Below are 16466 nucleotides of genomic sequence, written 5' to 3'. Positions count from 1 at the left end.
AAATAAAGGGAAAACAAATGATGCAAAAAAGAACGAGATAACTTTGAAGAATAAAGTATCAGAACTACAAATTTAGAGTTAACCACAATGAGATAAAAAGCAATCAAAAGGAAAATAAAATAAAGGACTTTAAGTGACAAATAAATGCGAGTGGAGATAAATAAGACAACAAATAAATCCATAATTAAAATGAAGAGAAAATCCATATTAACTCTTTTTTCATTCATCATGATTGTAGGTGTTATAAAAGTATACAATGTTTGTGAAATATGTCCTTATATATATGATGTTTAATTTTTTGCACTTTATTTAAGATCTGCAAAAAGATGTGTCATGTAAGTATTTTGACATTTGTTTAATACTAGTTTGTTCTTTCTTATTCTACCTTACGTTTTACGTTTTTTTATGACATGTCACTAGAGCGTTTTGAGAATCTTTATTAAGATACTTTTACACAGTATTATTCTTTCGAAGATTTTTTTTTTATGTTTCATCCTTATTCATTTTTCATTTTTATTAATAACAAAGTGTCTTGACGTTTAGTTTTCTTTAAAAAAATTGTTCATTCTTTATTTGATATAAGAAATCAATAAAAGTATTTGATAAGAGAAAAAAAAAAGATTATTTTGTCAATAAACATTATGAGCTTTTGAATGGGTGTACATCAACAATATTCCATAATTATAATAAAATTTCTCATTGGACTAAACGAAATGATATTCTAGTTTGCGACCATTTCTTTCTCTAAAATAAACCGCTGGAAAATAGATAGGGGATGGGCGAGTGATGGATCGAAAGAAGAGAGTCAGTAGCAGAGGAAATGGGATAAGTAGAAAGTTTGTTCCCTTTTTAATATTAGTCTGCATTTTAATTATCTATCCTAAATATTGAAATTAAAGTATTCGGTTCTGGTGAGGACCCGTATAGATAGACAAGAAAATCGGCAAAACAAAAGCAGAAAACTTTTTATGATGTTACTTGAAGCTGCTTGATGCCATTCGCTTTTACCCGTAAAATTTCTCATTAACGAACAATAATTCACGTCACGGCATCAACTCTGTTCTACACATGTATATTCAGAATCATTGTATACATAGCTGGGATCCTGTACTTATTATAGACATTAACCGGATATTAATCCGAAGTAGAGTCGATTGTTGTGTTTAAATTGTTAAAAGAGAGCTTCCTTCTTTGATGAGAACAAAGACACTGCCAGCATCACCCCTTGAGATACGCAATTCCTGGTCAAGGTATGTAGTGAGTAACCAGGACTGGGCATTGGTGTTGGAAATTGGGATCTTCAAGGGAGGCTGGCTTGAGATTGTTTTCACAACCGATGAGGCTGTGTCTTGAACAGAGGTGAGGATGCCTTTGAAAGGTGTAAGGTCAATCTTTTGACCCAGAAACTCGACATTTTCTGGTATCTCTAACGAGTCTGTAAGCTGTGGTGTGCCAATGATGCCTTCCTCAAACTTTATCTAAACAATATGCAACATCAGAAAAACGTTACTTGTGAAGCTAAACAAGAGTCAAAATCAAGATGCTAAAGTAGACGACGATGAGTGTCAAAATTCAATTCACTACACAAACCTGAACGCGTTTTGGACTTCGGACATCGAATTTGGCATTTGTACTAATTGAGGTGGTGGCCAAAGGACTGGCGAACTGAACAGAGTTTTGGACAGTGAAATTTTGCGAGTCGATTGTCTGAGATATTTCCTCTACCTTCACCAACGGAAGTGTTCCCCTTGACAACAGCGGAAATAAACCTGCAAAGGATGTATATCTGCGAACACCACAAGTCCACCCATGAGCTCGTAAGTTCCAGTTCACAACCTCTACCTTTCACATACACATACATATTGGGGAAAGAACACAATCCATAGAAGAAACTAAAAAACTTCAAATATGTTTTTTGTTCCTGTCAATATTAAAGCTTATTCTTTTCGGTTCCCATACAATTATTTTTTAATTTTTTATTCCTATAATTTTTTCACTCACACACCATGACAGCAAACAATAAAAACAAAAAACCTACAATTATTATGTTTATAGGAACATAAAACATGTTGCCAGCGACACAAGAAATGTATTAACTTCAGTTTCTAAGAGCATTCAATTCTATAATAACTGGATGAAGGTGTTTTCCACCATAGAAAAGGATTAAAACCTTAAAATATATTGTGACAACAAAATATTGAATTGAACAAAAGGCGTGACAGACAGATTGGGGGATTAAATTATGCTAAAACTAAAAAACCGAAGTTGGTAGCAGAAACCCAGTCCTTTTGCATTCAACCCCAAGGTAATTTTGAAATGAGAAAAATAAAAGTGTATTAAGAAGGCTTAAGGCTTTTGTATTGGTCTATGTATAATATATAGATGAAGTTGATGTTAGGGTTTGGCGCAATTGGTATAAGAAGGTAGCTTACGCGAGAATCCATTTTCCGTTGAGGAGAGTCAAGGCATCGGTTGGAGCAGGGGTAGGGTTCTTGGCCTCAAGCTGAGTGATCAATTCCACGATCTCCGCTCTCGTTTCGCTCGTTGCCTTCAGTCCACGATTCGTGCCGTAGAACGAACCCACCAAAGCCTTCTTCAGGTTCTCTGTCTCCGGCTCTGTCGCCACTTTCTCCTCCACCGCCACGCCACCGCCGTACGCCTCCTCCTTCTCCGTGCCCCACTCGTCTTCGCTCGTCACCGCTCGGACGCGCCACGCTGAAGTCGCTGATTCGGCGACCATCCTCGGCCTTCTGACGGGCTTGGTCCAATTCCCAAGCGAGCGTGGTGGCCGCGAAACAGAGGCCGAAGAGTTGAGCGGTGGAACGCATAGAAGATTGTTGAGGTGTGAGAGAGACGCCATTGTTGAGAAAATAGAAGAGAACAGAACACAGAAGAGCCAAGCAAAACAGTGGGATTTATAAGGACAAGTGAGAAATCAGAATTTATTGGTCTAAGGTTGAAAATGCAGTAAAATGAAAAGAGCGTGTCGTCCGGATTCGGAAGACATTAATTTCCTTCTATTAACTATATTATATTAAGAAGAATAATTAATTTGCATCAGTTTTATTATTTTTATATTAAAAATAGAAATAATTAAAATAATATTAATATATATATATATATATATATATATTTATCTTCTAGAATAATAAAGAGATTTTCATAATAATCCGTTTTATCCTAATTATTTTATAAATAATTTATTTTTAATCATTTATTTTACATATTTTATTTTTTTTAATCATTTCTCTCTTTTGTTTTAAATCATTATTTAAATTTTTTTTTACATATCTTATTTTTTAAAATTTTATATTTAACAACTATTTTAAAAATTATATATTTATTATTGATCTTAAATTTTTTGAAAATTAAAAAATACGAAGACACAGGCGCGATAACACTTGTGTGTTCGCTAGTATATATAATAGATTTTATAAAGATTTAATTATTCGTATGGTACTCACTTTGGTTGAAGTGTGTCAAATTGGTATCTTACGAGAAAGAGGAAGAAGCAAGGCTCGATCGACGCCAATGACATTCCTGACAGCAATATCGGTGAGGACCTAAATAATTTGTTTTTCGGTGAATGACTTCTTCATTGCCACATCACCACAATCTTAATGTGATTTCTGATAATCTACGGGATAGACTTGATGGCACTTAAACTTATCTGGGAACTAAATTGACACTTATTTTAGCGGGAGTCATTAAACCTTTTATAAATCTTAAAATGTTATATTTTCTAATTTTTAAACAATAAGATATAAAATAAGGATTTCAAAAATTTTAAAATTTTTATCAATAAAGAAAAGAAAATATTTATATTTAACTTTTTTTTTATATTTTAAATGTTTAACTTTATTGTCGTTGATTTTTATATTAACTTAAAATTTTTTATATTTAATTATATTTAATTTGCAGCAACATTAAAATATAATTATCTTATAATTTTATTATTTTTTAATTTTTATCGATGATCATTAAATAAAATATTAAATATATCATATAATATATATGGGCATTCTTATCTTTTAAATAAAATAAAATTATATTAATAATTATTAAATTTTATTTTATTTAATATATTTTTATAAAATTAAATATATATTAATTTTTTTTAATCTTATCTTAGAACATTCATTAGCAGAACCTCGAAATTAAACTGAATTTATGACATCAATGAAAGAGTCTTCAATTAGATTCATACAACACAAAATAATGCAAAAGAAGACATAAATAGTTCCATTTCCATTTCTAAGTTCCGGATCTTATAAAATTTCTAAATTAATCGATATTGAGATGATAACAAAAATTAAAATCTTTGATATTAAATAAAGGATTAAATATGTTTTTTGTCTTTTAACTTTGAATGAATTTTGAATTAACACATTTCGAAACTTTGAACCAATTTAGTCATTTATCTTCCGAAATACGTGGATTTAGTCATTTTAATCAAATTTTGTTAAGTTTATTTGATATTTCAAACGTATTTCATAATAATATTTGACTTCATATTAAAGTAAAAATGTGTCAAATTGTATAAACAACTTAAATACAATATTGAAATGCGTACAAAACATCAAATAAACCTAACAAAATTTGATTAAAAGGACTAAATCCACGCATTTCAAAAGATGAAGACTAAATTGGTCAAAAATTTCAAAATAGACTAATTCTAAAATTCATTGAAAATTAAGGGACCAAAAACATATTTAACTCTTAAATAAAACTCTTATTTTTACAATTAAAAAGAATTTTTTTTACACTAAGAGGAATTTTTAATTCATATAAATATTCTATAATAAAATAATAGAGTTAAAACATAAATAATATATCATTAATCAATATTTTACGAGTTGTGTAGATGTGTAGATATAGGATTTTAAAAATAATATAGCATAGTATTTTACACTTCTTCAAAACAAAAAGATATCCAACAAATATAATATCTGTGTCCCAATTTAATTACATTGTATATGTTTTTAAATGAAAAAAAAAGTTAAAATACTCCGTTGGTTCACGTTTTTTTCAAAAATCTTAATTTTGATAAAAAATAGACTAATTCCAAAATTCACTGAAATTTAAGGAACCAAAAACATATTTTTTTTACAATTAAAAATAATTAAAAAATAAACTGAAATATAATCAAAATAACAAATATATGGACCAAATTGAGATTCAAACAATGATTTGACATGTGTCACCTTACTGACTTGATACATGGCATGAATAATTTTCAAAAAAAAATTAAAAAATGAGGAGCTGACACGTGAAACATCCTTAACACCTTTACCATCATACTAACGGAATTGAACTAATTATTACGCATTTAAAAAATATGGACCTGTTTGGGACTAAAAAAAATTTTATGACCTAATTGAGATTTTTGAACAAAAATGTAAACCAATGGAGTATTTTAACCAAAAAAATACTATATATTATATTTTACGCTGAATAGATGTTTATAAATTTATAAATTATAGTTACATTAATAAAAATAATTTATATTGTATATAAAATTCATTAAAATGTTTTTATTTGATAAAAAATAAAGTTTAGTTTAATCATAAAAGGTAAAAATAATAATTTCAGAAGGATACATTTTTATGAAGATCAAGCGTGTAAACGAAATATAAAATGAGAAAAATAAATTAACTAGTTATGAAATATGCTTCAAAATAAAAGAAGATGTAAATGAATGAAAATCATTAATCGGAGGTGCTAAAAACATAAATGCTTCACTATATTATGATTTATAATATAAACACAATTTCTTCTAAAAAAACACATATAATTTAAAATACTGTTAAGTTGACAAATCATGAATACAATTGTTTGTCTGGATGGGTGGGTGGAACTGAACACATGATTAATTTTTTTATCAATGAACTCTGTTTATAAAAACATTAATGAATTCATGTAAATGTGAACATAATTTGATTATTTTAACAATTACAAATATTATTAATAAAATAAATAAATAAATATGCTAGTTAGGTAAAATGAGTAATCTAATCAATTAAAAACAAAAATTTAATTAAATATATGAAAATAAGAGTTAGAAGAGACGTGTGATACTGTAGAATCCTTAAGGACCTTGTACCCAATTTTATGAGTCATGTCAAATGGACCAGGGCTGATATTTTGATTATGGACTTGCTTTGAGGCTTTCAATTTGCCAAGAAAAAATTGAAAGTTTGAGCCACTCGTTAAACTATCGTTTTCTGATATGTTCAAGTGAAAAAGGACACTCTAATGTGTCGTGACAACTCTAGAATCTTCCGTTTCCTCGTTGATTTTGAAGCTTAAATTTCAACATTTGTCACGTTCTCGTTCTCGTTCTCGTTTTCGTTTTCATTTGCATTTCTCGCCAATTTCACATTGCTATGCGGTGTCATCCATGTATTTATAATCAAGAAAGATGGTTAAGACAATTTTTTTTAGGTTTTTTTAACACTTCGTGTTATATTATTTAAAAATTATTAAAAATTACTTTTATTTTTATTTATAAGATCTGTCAACTAATTCATTTTTTTTCAGAAAAATAATAACTATAAATACTTAGCAACCGAATTTTATGTCATTCATTTAAAATATCTATTATTATTTTTTATTAAACATATGTCAATTAAATAATATAATTTCAGAACAAAAATTAATATATCATAAGTTTTATTGTAAGAAAATTTATCATTTTTCTATTCATCAAATCACCTATATAAATACATATAATAAGATACTTACTCAAAATTTAAATTAAGAAAATATATGGTTTCTAAAAATGATCATAAAAATCAACAACATAATTCATAATTAATAACAAAATAAATTACTATAATAATAATATATCAATAATGTCAATATCCTTCTTACTGGAGTATAAATATTTTGAATATTTAGCTTGCAAAGAAAAAATTCAAGTTATGTTTTTTAGATCTTTGCAAAATTGTTTCATAGTTGTGCATGTGAGGATAAATGATATCACTTGTTTTGATATGTTTTGTTCTTTCACAAAATAATAAATTTCGATCAATATGTAAGTTTGACTAATTATCACAGTACGACTACATATATTTAGAATTAGTAACCCCAAATAACCAACTGATTGTTTAAGTCATTAACTCACAAGTAGTCGTTGTTATACAATGATATTTAACTTTTATAAAAAAGAAAAAATACAATTATTTGTTTCTTATTAGTTCAAGACACTGTAGAAAAATCATGAAGTACCATTCGGTCAATCAAAAAAATGTATAGTAAGAAGAAAAGTCGTGCAATTTGAATCACACCATCTTGTAGTTCTAGTTTATTATTTTATTCAAGTAAAATACCTTATCCTGAATGTTTATTCAAACATCTAATAAAGGTTGTTTCTCAATGCTTTTCACAAGATTTGTACATAAATTAAAATAAATTGTGTACAAAGTACACAAGATCAAGTTTAGTCACAAACAATGTTAGCTTATCGTATTGTTTCATTGAAAAATTCGTAGACTTGAGACCTAATAAACATGTGTCTTCAAAATTTCAATGCATATTTTTGTTGATAAATATAAATTCTTTCAAGATTACAAATTATCTCCTGCTCCAAAAAAATATTTTAATATTCTCAACTTAGTTTTACAGTTGGGTATATAAGTGTGAGACAAAGTTTTACATCGAGTAAAAATGAAAAAGTTGAGCATTATACAAAGATAAATATCCATAAACACATTGTTTTCAAGTTTTGGGTCAGAAGTGATGTCAATCCTTATTTGTGAGTTGGACTCATGTCTTATTGAAATTGTATCTCTCTGGTGATTCTCTCTTGAAAAATTCAACTAGTAAAAATCACTGTATTAGTGTCAACACAGTCTAATTTAGAATAAAAGGTTATCATATTATTTTGACCCAATTAGTTATCATATTAGGATGAGTATTGCACCATTCTATATATAAATACATGTTATAATTTTCAAATAACTTTATCTTAGATATTCTTATAAACTTTGATATCTCAATTATATTGATATTTCAAAATTTATCAATTATTTGTTATTTTATGAAAACTTATTAAAATGAAAAAGAAAATAAATAAATACAAAGTATAAAAATCAAACCAAATTCATGATAAAAAATAATACCTCATAAAATATAGACAAACTATATTTATTATAAAAAATCTAATAAACATTAGGGTAAAACATTACATTATCGATATAATAATTTTCTTTAAAAAAAATTAAATTAAATATATTTACAAAAATTCACATATCATCTCTTTAAAACTTCAAGTAATCACCGGTCAATCTAGATATCCATTAAAATACTGTTCACTTAAGTTATACTAATTATCTTCAACAGGGCAAAAGTTGAATATATGTATAAGTGAAAATAAGCCAAATTATTTAATTGTGATTGACACGAGTCACAAAGATTGAGTTTATTTTTTAGTTTTCCCATACCAAATTAAGATATGGTATATATGATATGTTTTGAAGTGGATCGAACGTAAAAAAACATACATACTTGATCTGTTTTATAAAAATGCATATAAACAAGTTTATAGGTTTAAAAAACACATAAGCCAACGGTCATAGGAGGAGGTTCACCATATATAAGTTTTTCACATTATTATTGGTAAGTCATTTCAAGATTTTGGGCCCAATTCGGTTCGTGTTTGGGCATTTTCCTAATTCCCTTCCTTTTGGGCTTGATGCCTTAAGTGTTTGTAATTTGGTCAACCTCTCCCTTACATCGGAGAACAACTGCCATTTTTGTTTCAAAGTCAGTAACAACGACTGCAATAAATATTTTTTAAAATCATCACAATTCAAAATTTTAGCTATAAAAGCGTTTCGTTATTTCTAAATATTTTTTAATTGATATCATGATATATGTGATAAAATATTTAATACTATGATAAAAAAAACCTCAATTGTTCATCGGAAAGCATATTTTTAGAATCCATTTCTTAATAAATAAATGGTTCAAAAGTAACTTTTTTAAGTACGCCTATTATTAAAAAAAAAAGTAAACATATATTTAATCTCGATGTTATAATAATATTAAAATACTGAAAAATTATTTATTCATTATTACCGTGCTTAGATGGTCGGAGGCAGAAGATTTTGCTTTTTGAAGAGTCATAGGACGTCCACGTATAGATTGATTGGTTGGACTCCATCTACTAACCAACACCAATCATTGATTAAAATTGCATCAGGACTAAACAATCTTATCATCATTCAAATTAACAATCATTCTATTCTTTAAATCAAATTTCAAAATCCTTAATCTTTCTCCAATAAATTTTATTTGAAGAAATTAAATATTGCTTTAATCACGGAGGATGATTATGATGATGATGGCCATAACATGGGGTACTTTAATTTTGGTCTCTGAATTCTGAGCAGAATCTCCAGAAAATAATTGCTGTGACCGAGAGGTACCACTCCCACACACCAAACCAACCTTCTCTTTCTTACTTTTTTTCTCTCTTCACTTCACTTCCATGTGTTTCTTTTCTGAATTCACCTTATTTTGTTCTTCATACTTTATCCTATCTTCCACACGTCCTCATGCATAAACCTTTCTCATCCAACAAACTACCCTTATGTATGATTCATTATTTTATGGTTAAGTAGCTCAACAGATTAACTTCTCATTCATTATTTCTTTTCCATTTTACACAATATGTGTTGTTATAAAAAAATTATCATGTAGCTTGTGTAGAGTGTATAATTTATTGAGATAAACTATACTTAATTGAGAGAGATGGTTGAATTTTTGTATTTTAAATGCATGTAGGGTATATTTTGTGGTTTAAGAAGTAACATTGGTGCAACTAAGTAATGAGGTTGAGCAGGCGTTAAAGAATCTTCAAACCTAATGTTGGTTTAGGTGACATTTGGTGCAGTTAAGGATACCCGAGATTGGATAGGAATAAACAATTTCACTTCTATTTCACTTCTCTAAACTATGTCCTTATCGTTATCAACATTACAATGTTTCCGTCAATACAATAATTTCCCATTTCTGTATTTCAATTTCTATACATTATTCCATGAATCGATTATTAAAAAAACTCTTACGTGTGTTTTCTATTAACTAGGCTTAATTATTATGGGTTCATTAATTTGATTGCGTGCGACGCTAGATTAACAAAACTTTATGAAGCAATTCAAATATTCTATTTTTAAATTAAGCAAATTTAATTCTTCAATTTTCTTCTTCTTTAAGTTATTATTTTTCATCCAAATTTATTCCGGGCTCATGAATAATTTCAGGTACGGGTAATTAGCTTCAGAGATTCAAAATTATTTTACTTTAGTTGAAAATTACGGTTTTCAGATACTAGGGTTCAAGAAGTTACTGATTCGATCAAAATTACTTTCACAGAGAAATATCAAAAGACTAAAATTACGTAATAAGTATAACTTTTAATTGGAATTAAAGTTTTACTTCAACAATTAATGGACTTTCGTCACGTGATTTTTAGATGAAACTTTAATCTTAGTTAAAGAGTATTATCAAAAAAAGACGGGTAATATTCAACTAATAGAGTGCCGGCTTCATTGGCTTTTGACTTTAATAGCAAGTTCGGCCAACGGAACAGTGACGCGTGTTCAAATAAATTAGAAGTAGAATACACACGGTACGTAAGTTGAGAAATGAGCTAAGGAAATAGATTTGAATAATTTCTTTACAATTTTTCATATATATATATATATATATATATATAAAATAAGCTAAAGAAATACAAAGGTATATAAGATTATTCATATGATACAAAATTTTAAGATGTTATTATATAAATAAAGTAAGAAAAAAAGGTTTATATTGTGAAGAGGATACGTAAGATATAAGGGTTTGAACTATATATATAACTGACAACAAAAAACAAAGTGTAATTATAAGGAAGAAAAAAAAAAGAAGTATTGCGTGACAGTGTTAGTGAAAGTGGGAGAGTATAAAGGAGGGTCACACTCTGTAAAGGGAAGCACGTTCCTTCTCTTGGTGCTTCTATTTTGTCCTTGCTTACTTCATTTCGTTTCACAAGACCCACACTATTAATTAAACCCCGCATTGCGTTTGCCAACTATTCCAATTCCCAATTCTCTTTCTTTCGTTCTCTCCAATTCACGAGATCTCTGTGGCCCTAACCTCTAACCTCTCTTCTACAATGTCTTCTTACCATTTTTCCTCTTCTGTCTAACTCCTCTGTTCTCACTCGCGCCAGCTATGAGTCAACTCGGCGTGGTGTTGCAGGAATCGCTACAGAGGGAGCCCAGAACCATTCTGGGGTTGTTGAGGGATCAGATGGACGGTGTAGAGGGTGGGGCACGCAGGAGGAAGACCTTCAAGGAACGCTTCGGATTCATAGGCATCGGCTGTTGCGGGGCCACATGGGGGTTCCGTTCGGACGCGTTAAGTTTCTCCCAAGGAGAACAACAGCAACAGCACCAGCAACAAGCGAACCAGCAGGAAACGGATCCGGGTCAAGGGTCGGGTTTGGACTGTGTGGACCACGGTGCGGCGGGTTCGGGTATGAACTTGGCGGCGGCGCTTGCGGCTGAGCGGCAAATCAGGGGGCCGCAGGAGGAGGTGGCGAGGGCGCCGGGGACGCCGTGGAGGGTGTCGCTGATGAGACTGCTGGAGGAGAGCGAAGCAGGGGAGTCCGCGGCGGTGGAGAAGGAAAAGGAGGAGGAGAAGGGTGGTGTTGTGGGGAATGATTCGGTGTGCTGCGTGTGCATGGGAAGGAAGAAAGGCGCGGCCTTCATCCCATGTGGTCACACTTTTTGCAGAGTGTGTTCCAGGGAACTGTGGCTGAATCGAGGGTCCTGTCCCCTCTGCAATCGCTCCATCCTCGAGATCCTCGACATTTTCTAGCACATCACTGCTCATTCTTCAATACATCTCGCTTTTTCCTTTACTTTTTTTTTTCACTCCTCTTACTTCTTCGTTCAAACAACTTCGTCCTTTGCCACGTGTAATACCATACCCTGAATTTCATCCCCTCTCTCTCTCTGTTACCATTTCTATCTGTTCATGTAAATTCTACTATATCAATAGACAAAATTCACCAAACTCCACATTATTGTTCGCATTTATTTTGTTTTTATACAACACATCTTCAGTCTTGACTTTTGGTGTTATCAAATGTATTTATAACTACTGTTACGAGATTGATTCCTCAAATATTATTGTCATGGCCTGACACTTTTGACTCGCCACTCTTTCATTGTTCAGACAAATGTTGATCCAAGAAAACACGTGTATGGCTTTTGTATATTTTGGAAATTAAGGGTGTCTTTGTATTTTGGGATTTTAAATATTTATAATTTTGAAATATTAAGACTGGGAGTGGGAAAAATGTTGTGGAGGCTGAAGAAGGACATTCGCCATGTTGAATTTGAAAGTGAAAAAAAAAATAAATAAAACAAGCGAGTTATTCCAAATTTTGGATTTTAAAAAAGTAGTTTTATGAAATATGCTTATTTTTAGTAAACGCTGTTAGAAAAATCTTATCGACATTGAAAGTTTATTTATCAAAATAGTGTAATTATAGTTTGCAATTAAAAAAAATTAAGCTTGAGAAATGGAGCAGATAGATAGAATTGTAAGTTCCATGAAGTTGTAGAAATATGAGAAGTTATTGTTACCAGGATTAAGTGCGTGTTGGGTTATGGATTAAATTGATGTACAATTCATTATAATTAATTTTTTAAGATAAAATTAGTGTGTGTTTGATTTTCAAAATAAATTAAAGAGTCAAAAAATTACATTAAATGAGAAACAACAAATTTTTACTTTTGCATTGAATAATTAAGTTAGAATCAATTTTCTCTTAACCAAACACACCCCAAAGTAAAAGCTGTATTAACGAAAAGGTCTCCAGCAAAATAAGTAAACACCCAGTTGTTAGTTATAAAAAAGACGATCATGGAAAAAGGTTATAAACCGGAGATTTTTTATAACATTTATTGGTTTTTTAGTTCTCTTTTATCTAAAAAAAAAGATAAATCCAAATATAATTACACGGACTAGTTAATTTAATCTAAATTAAAACTTAAAAATCCTTAAAATATGTATAAGTTCCATTTTTACACGTTTAATTTTAAAAATCGAATCCTTTTAAATAACATAGAAGTGATTGGTTTTGAAGTTCACGAACATATTGATTTCTATCATTTTCCTTAAATATTCTTGAATATGTGTGTGTTTTGTTTTTGTTTATATTGTAATAGATGTTTAATTAATTTAATATGTTGTCATTAAATAATATTATATTTGATTTTTTATTTTAATTAGGTGAGTCAACTTGTCTATCTTACCAAAGATTCAACTAAGTTTACTATTTATTGATTTGCCAAAATTAACGACTTTAATTGAACTAAATGACTTCTCAGGTAATATGTGATTTAGTAAGACACTTTAACCATGATAAAATATAAGTTTCTAGTTAAAATTGTATCGAGGTCATAGTACAAGGGTTGTCAAATATATATTTTTATATAAATTATGTATTTTTAGTCATAATCTCTACATATATTTCCTTTTGCTACCCGTATGAATTGTGGTTGGTGTATTTTTCTTCAAAATGATATAAATACCATACTTTGTGGTTCCTTTGTTTGTTGCTGTCATTAGTATAAAACAAAAATAATAATGAAAGACAATAAATAAACTTTATTTTAACATGATGAAGAATAGCCATACGTAAAGCATTACGTTGTCAACGCTTTTGTTTCAAAGAAAACGGCGGATCATGACACAGCAGTAAGCTTAGTGAAGATTATTTCCCTTTTTTTTTTCTTCCTCTTTTCATGTTGTAGATCGGCAACGCATGAAACGTAGTACTTCATAGTTCTCATTATACTAAATTTAATACATTCATCCAACTTCATATTGGTTCATTAGTTTTACAATAAATACAATGAATGATCAAATGTCACCGATTTTACCAAATAAACTTTGAATATACCAAATAATAAAATAAATTTACAAACTTGAACATTTTACACCTACTTTAAGTGAATAAATTATCAAGATACATTGATTTTTATATCATTGAAGGGATTTAATATCAATGCGTCATGAATAAACCATAAAAGAATTATTACATCATTTTCCTTTTAAACTTTAATGTAATAATATTCAATATAAACTTAAGCTTATACTTAAATTCTTAATTACTTGAAAAATAGTTCTTGTATTTTTTTGATCAGAAAGTATACAACGTTTTCTATTTCAGGACAATAAAATAAAATCGAAATTCGTTATAAAGCCACGAAGCACATTAACAACAAATTATTAGATTAAAAGCTTTCGGAATAAATCTAAGCCGGGTTTCTGGTCTTTGGATTATTTAGAATTTCTAAGCCCACTTCGATGCAATGTAAATTAAATTGGATAGCTTTCGGCTGAATCGCTCAACTGGAGGACGGACACATAGATAAACAAAACGGCCCAATATTAACAGATCATAAAATGTTGTGGCCCAATATAATTTTCTTAGGGGGCTTCTCCCTGCACCTCCAACACTTCTTCTGTACCCCCAAAAAAGACCCTTATACCCTTGTGGTGAAAGTCGTTAGGACGCAGTAAATTTCATTTACTGCATCACCAACCTCCTACACCCCCAAGCGTTTCGTTTCTTCTCCAGTACTTTCTTTTAAAATTTTGCCCTCATTCTCTTTTGTTCCGTGGTCCCTGAAATTTTCCATTTCATAAACTATATAATAACGCGTTTCAAACTTTTACTAGAAAAGTCGTTTTACTGGAAAAATCAAAATTTATGGGAAACGGATTACACAATCCGTTTCATACACTGTGAAACGGATTGTGTAATCCGTTTCACAGTGTATGAAACGGATTCTGTAATCCGTTTCAGAAAAAAATTTGCAAATTTTTTTGAAATCTGTTTCATAAGATTGTTTCACTTATCTTTGGTTTTTTGTTACACTTATCTTTTTAAGTAAATATCTCTTGTTTGAATATAAAAATATTTTTTTGGATCAGATATCGTTAAAGTATTTCTGAATTAAAAAATATATTTTAAAATACTTGAAAATATGATTTTGTATTTTTGGATTGAGTTTCAAAAGATATTTTTCGAAAATACTTTCGTAATTAAAAAAAAAAACGTGCAAGATTTTTATTATATTTTTAATAAAGACTAATTTGAGAATTACCAATTTTATGGGGTGCAGGAAGAAAAAAAAAGGATGCGGAAGAAAAGCTCATCTTCATGTCCTACATCATGGACTTAAATTATGCTATATTCAACTTATCTATTATGTCCAAGATATTTCACTTAGACCATATATTTAGTAAAAAAATATTGAATTTATTGTTTTGAACTTTAAATCTCACCAGAAAAGAAAAAAAAAAATCAGTATTTGTCCTTACATTTGATAGGAGAACAAGAGTTGGTCTCGTAACCACATTTCGACATATTTTGTTAACATTCAAGAGGGGTTTTGAAACAATAACAGCTGAGAGCTTCATTTAGCAATAATAATTCACAAATAAAAAAAGATTGAAACGGATTTCAAAAAAATTTGCAAATTTTTTTATGAAAAGGATTACAGAATCCGTTTCATACACTGTGAAACGGATTGTGTAATCCGTTTTACAGTGTATGAAACGGATTGTGTAATCCGTTTCCCATAAATTTTGATTTTTTCAGTAAAACGACTTTTCTAGTAAAAGTTTGAAACGCGTTATTATATAGTTTATGAAATGGAAAATTTAGGGACCACGGAACAGAAGAGAATGAGGGCAAAATTTTAAAAGAAAGCACTGGAGAAGAAACGAAACGCTTGGGGGTGTAGGAGGTTGGTGACGCAGTAAATGAAATTTATTGCGTCCTAACGACTTTTACCACAAGGGTATAAGGGTCTTTTTTGGGGGTACAGAAGAAGTGTTGGAGGTACAGGGAGAAGCCCCTTTTCTTAGCTCGGTTTGATGTATATCTGTCTGGACCATAAATTTGATCCAAATGCCATCGCTTCCAGAAGACTATTACTTCCTGCACGCCCTCATTTTCTTCTTTTTGCACTGATATGCGTGAGTAAGTGACCACTTTACCTTTATTGAAAAAATTAATAAAAACCTAAATTATTCCAATACATTTGTATTTCTGGATGTATAAGTTCATTTAGACTGTACTATTCTTTTAAATACATTCTGAAAAATAAATGCATTTTGAAATGTATTCTCCCTCATTTCCCCAATACACCTGACGCATCCTTCCTTAAAAAATCATAGGTATGCGGCAAAAAAACAAAAATAGAGGTGCAGGAAGAAATAGTCCTTTTCAAAACAATAATATGAAAGCAAAAGGATGAAGGGCCCAATGCCTAATAATTCCAAGAAACTATTCCAGGTTTTCGTAGCTACCCTAGTTTATTGCTAAGTTAAGAATAATTAATCGGCAATGTTTTTTTTTTTTTTTTCTTTTGTGGGTGATTAAACCCTGT

General features: G+C 29.8%; 2 protein-coding genes across 2 annotated transcripts; one reads left to right on the top strand and one right to left on the bottom strand.

Annotated features, from left to right (window-relative positions):
- Positions 1 to 942: 942 nt before the first annotated feature.
- On the bottom strand, positions 943 to 2932 carry LOC114188812 (plastid-lipid-associated protein, chloroplastic). The gene is made up of 3 exons (XM_028077456.1): positions 2433 to 2932; positions 1591 to 1786; positions 943 to 1478 (listed from the first exon to the last, which is right to left on the bottom strand). Exons 1-3 carry the CDS (start codon positions 2858 to 2860, stop codon positions 1164 to 1166), a joined length of 939 nt encoding a protein of 312 aa, XP_027933257.1. The 5' UTR covers positions 2861 to 2932; the 3' UTR covers positions 943 to 1163.
- An 8036-nt stretch (positions 2933 to 10968) lies between these two features.
- On the top strand, positions 10969 to 12122 carry LOC114186876. Its single transcript, XM_028074933.1, has one exon. It carries the CDS (start codon positions 11224 to 11226, stop codon positions 11869 to 11871), a length of 648 nt encoding a protein of 215 aa, XP_027930734.1. The 5' UTR covers positions 10969 to 11223; the 3' UTR covers positions 11872 to 12122.
- Positions 12123 to 16466: the final 4344 nt, after the last annotated feature.

This window comes from Vigna unguiculata, chromosome 6 (assembly GCF_004118075.2).
Source record: "Vigna unguiculata cultivar IT97K-499-35 chromosome 6, ASM411807v1, whole genome shotgun sequence".
In the NCBI taxonomy this organism is placed as follows: Eukaryota; Viridiplantae; Streptophyta; class Magnoliopsida; order Fabales; family Fabaceae; genus Vigna; species Vigna unguiculata.
This window is presented reverse-complemented; position numbering and strand designations above follow the sequence as displayed.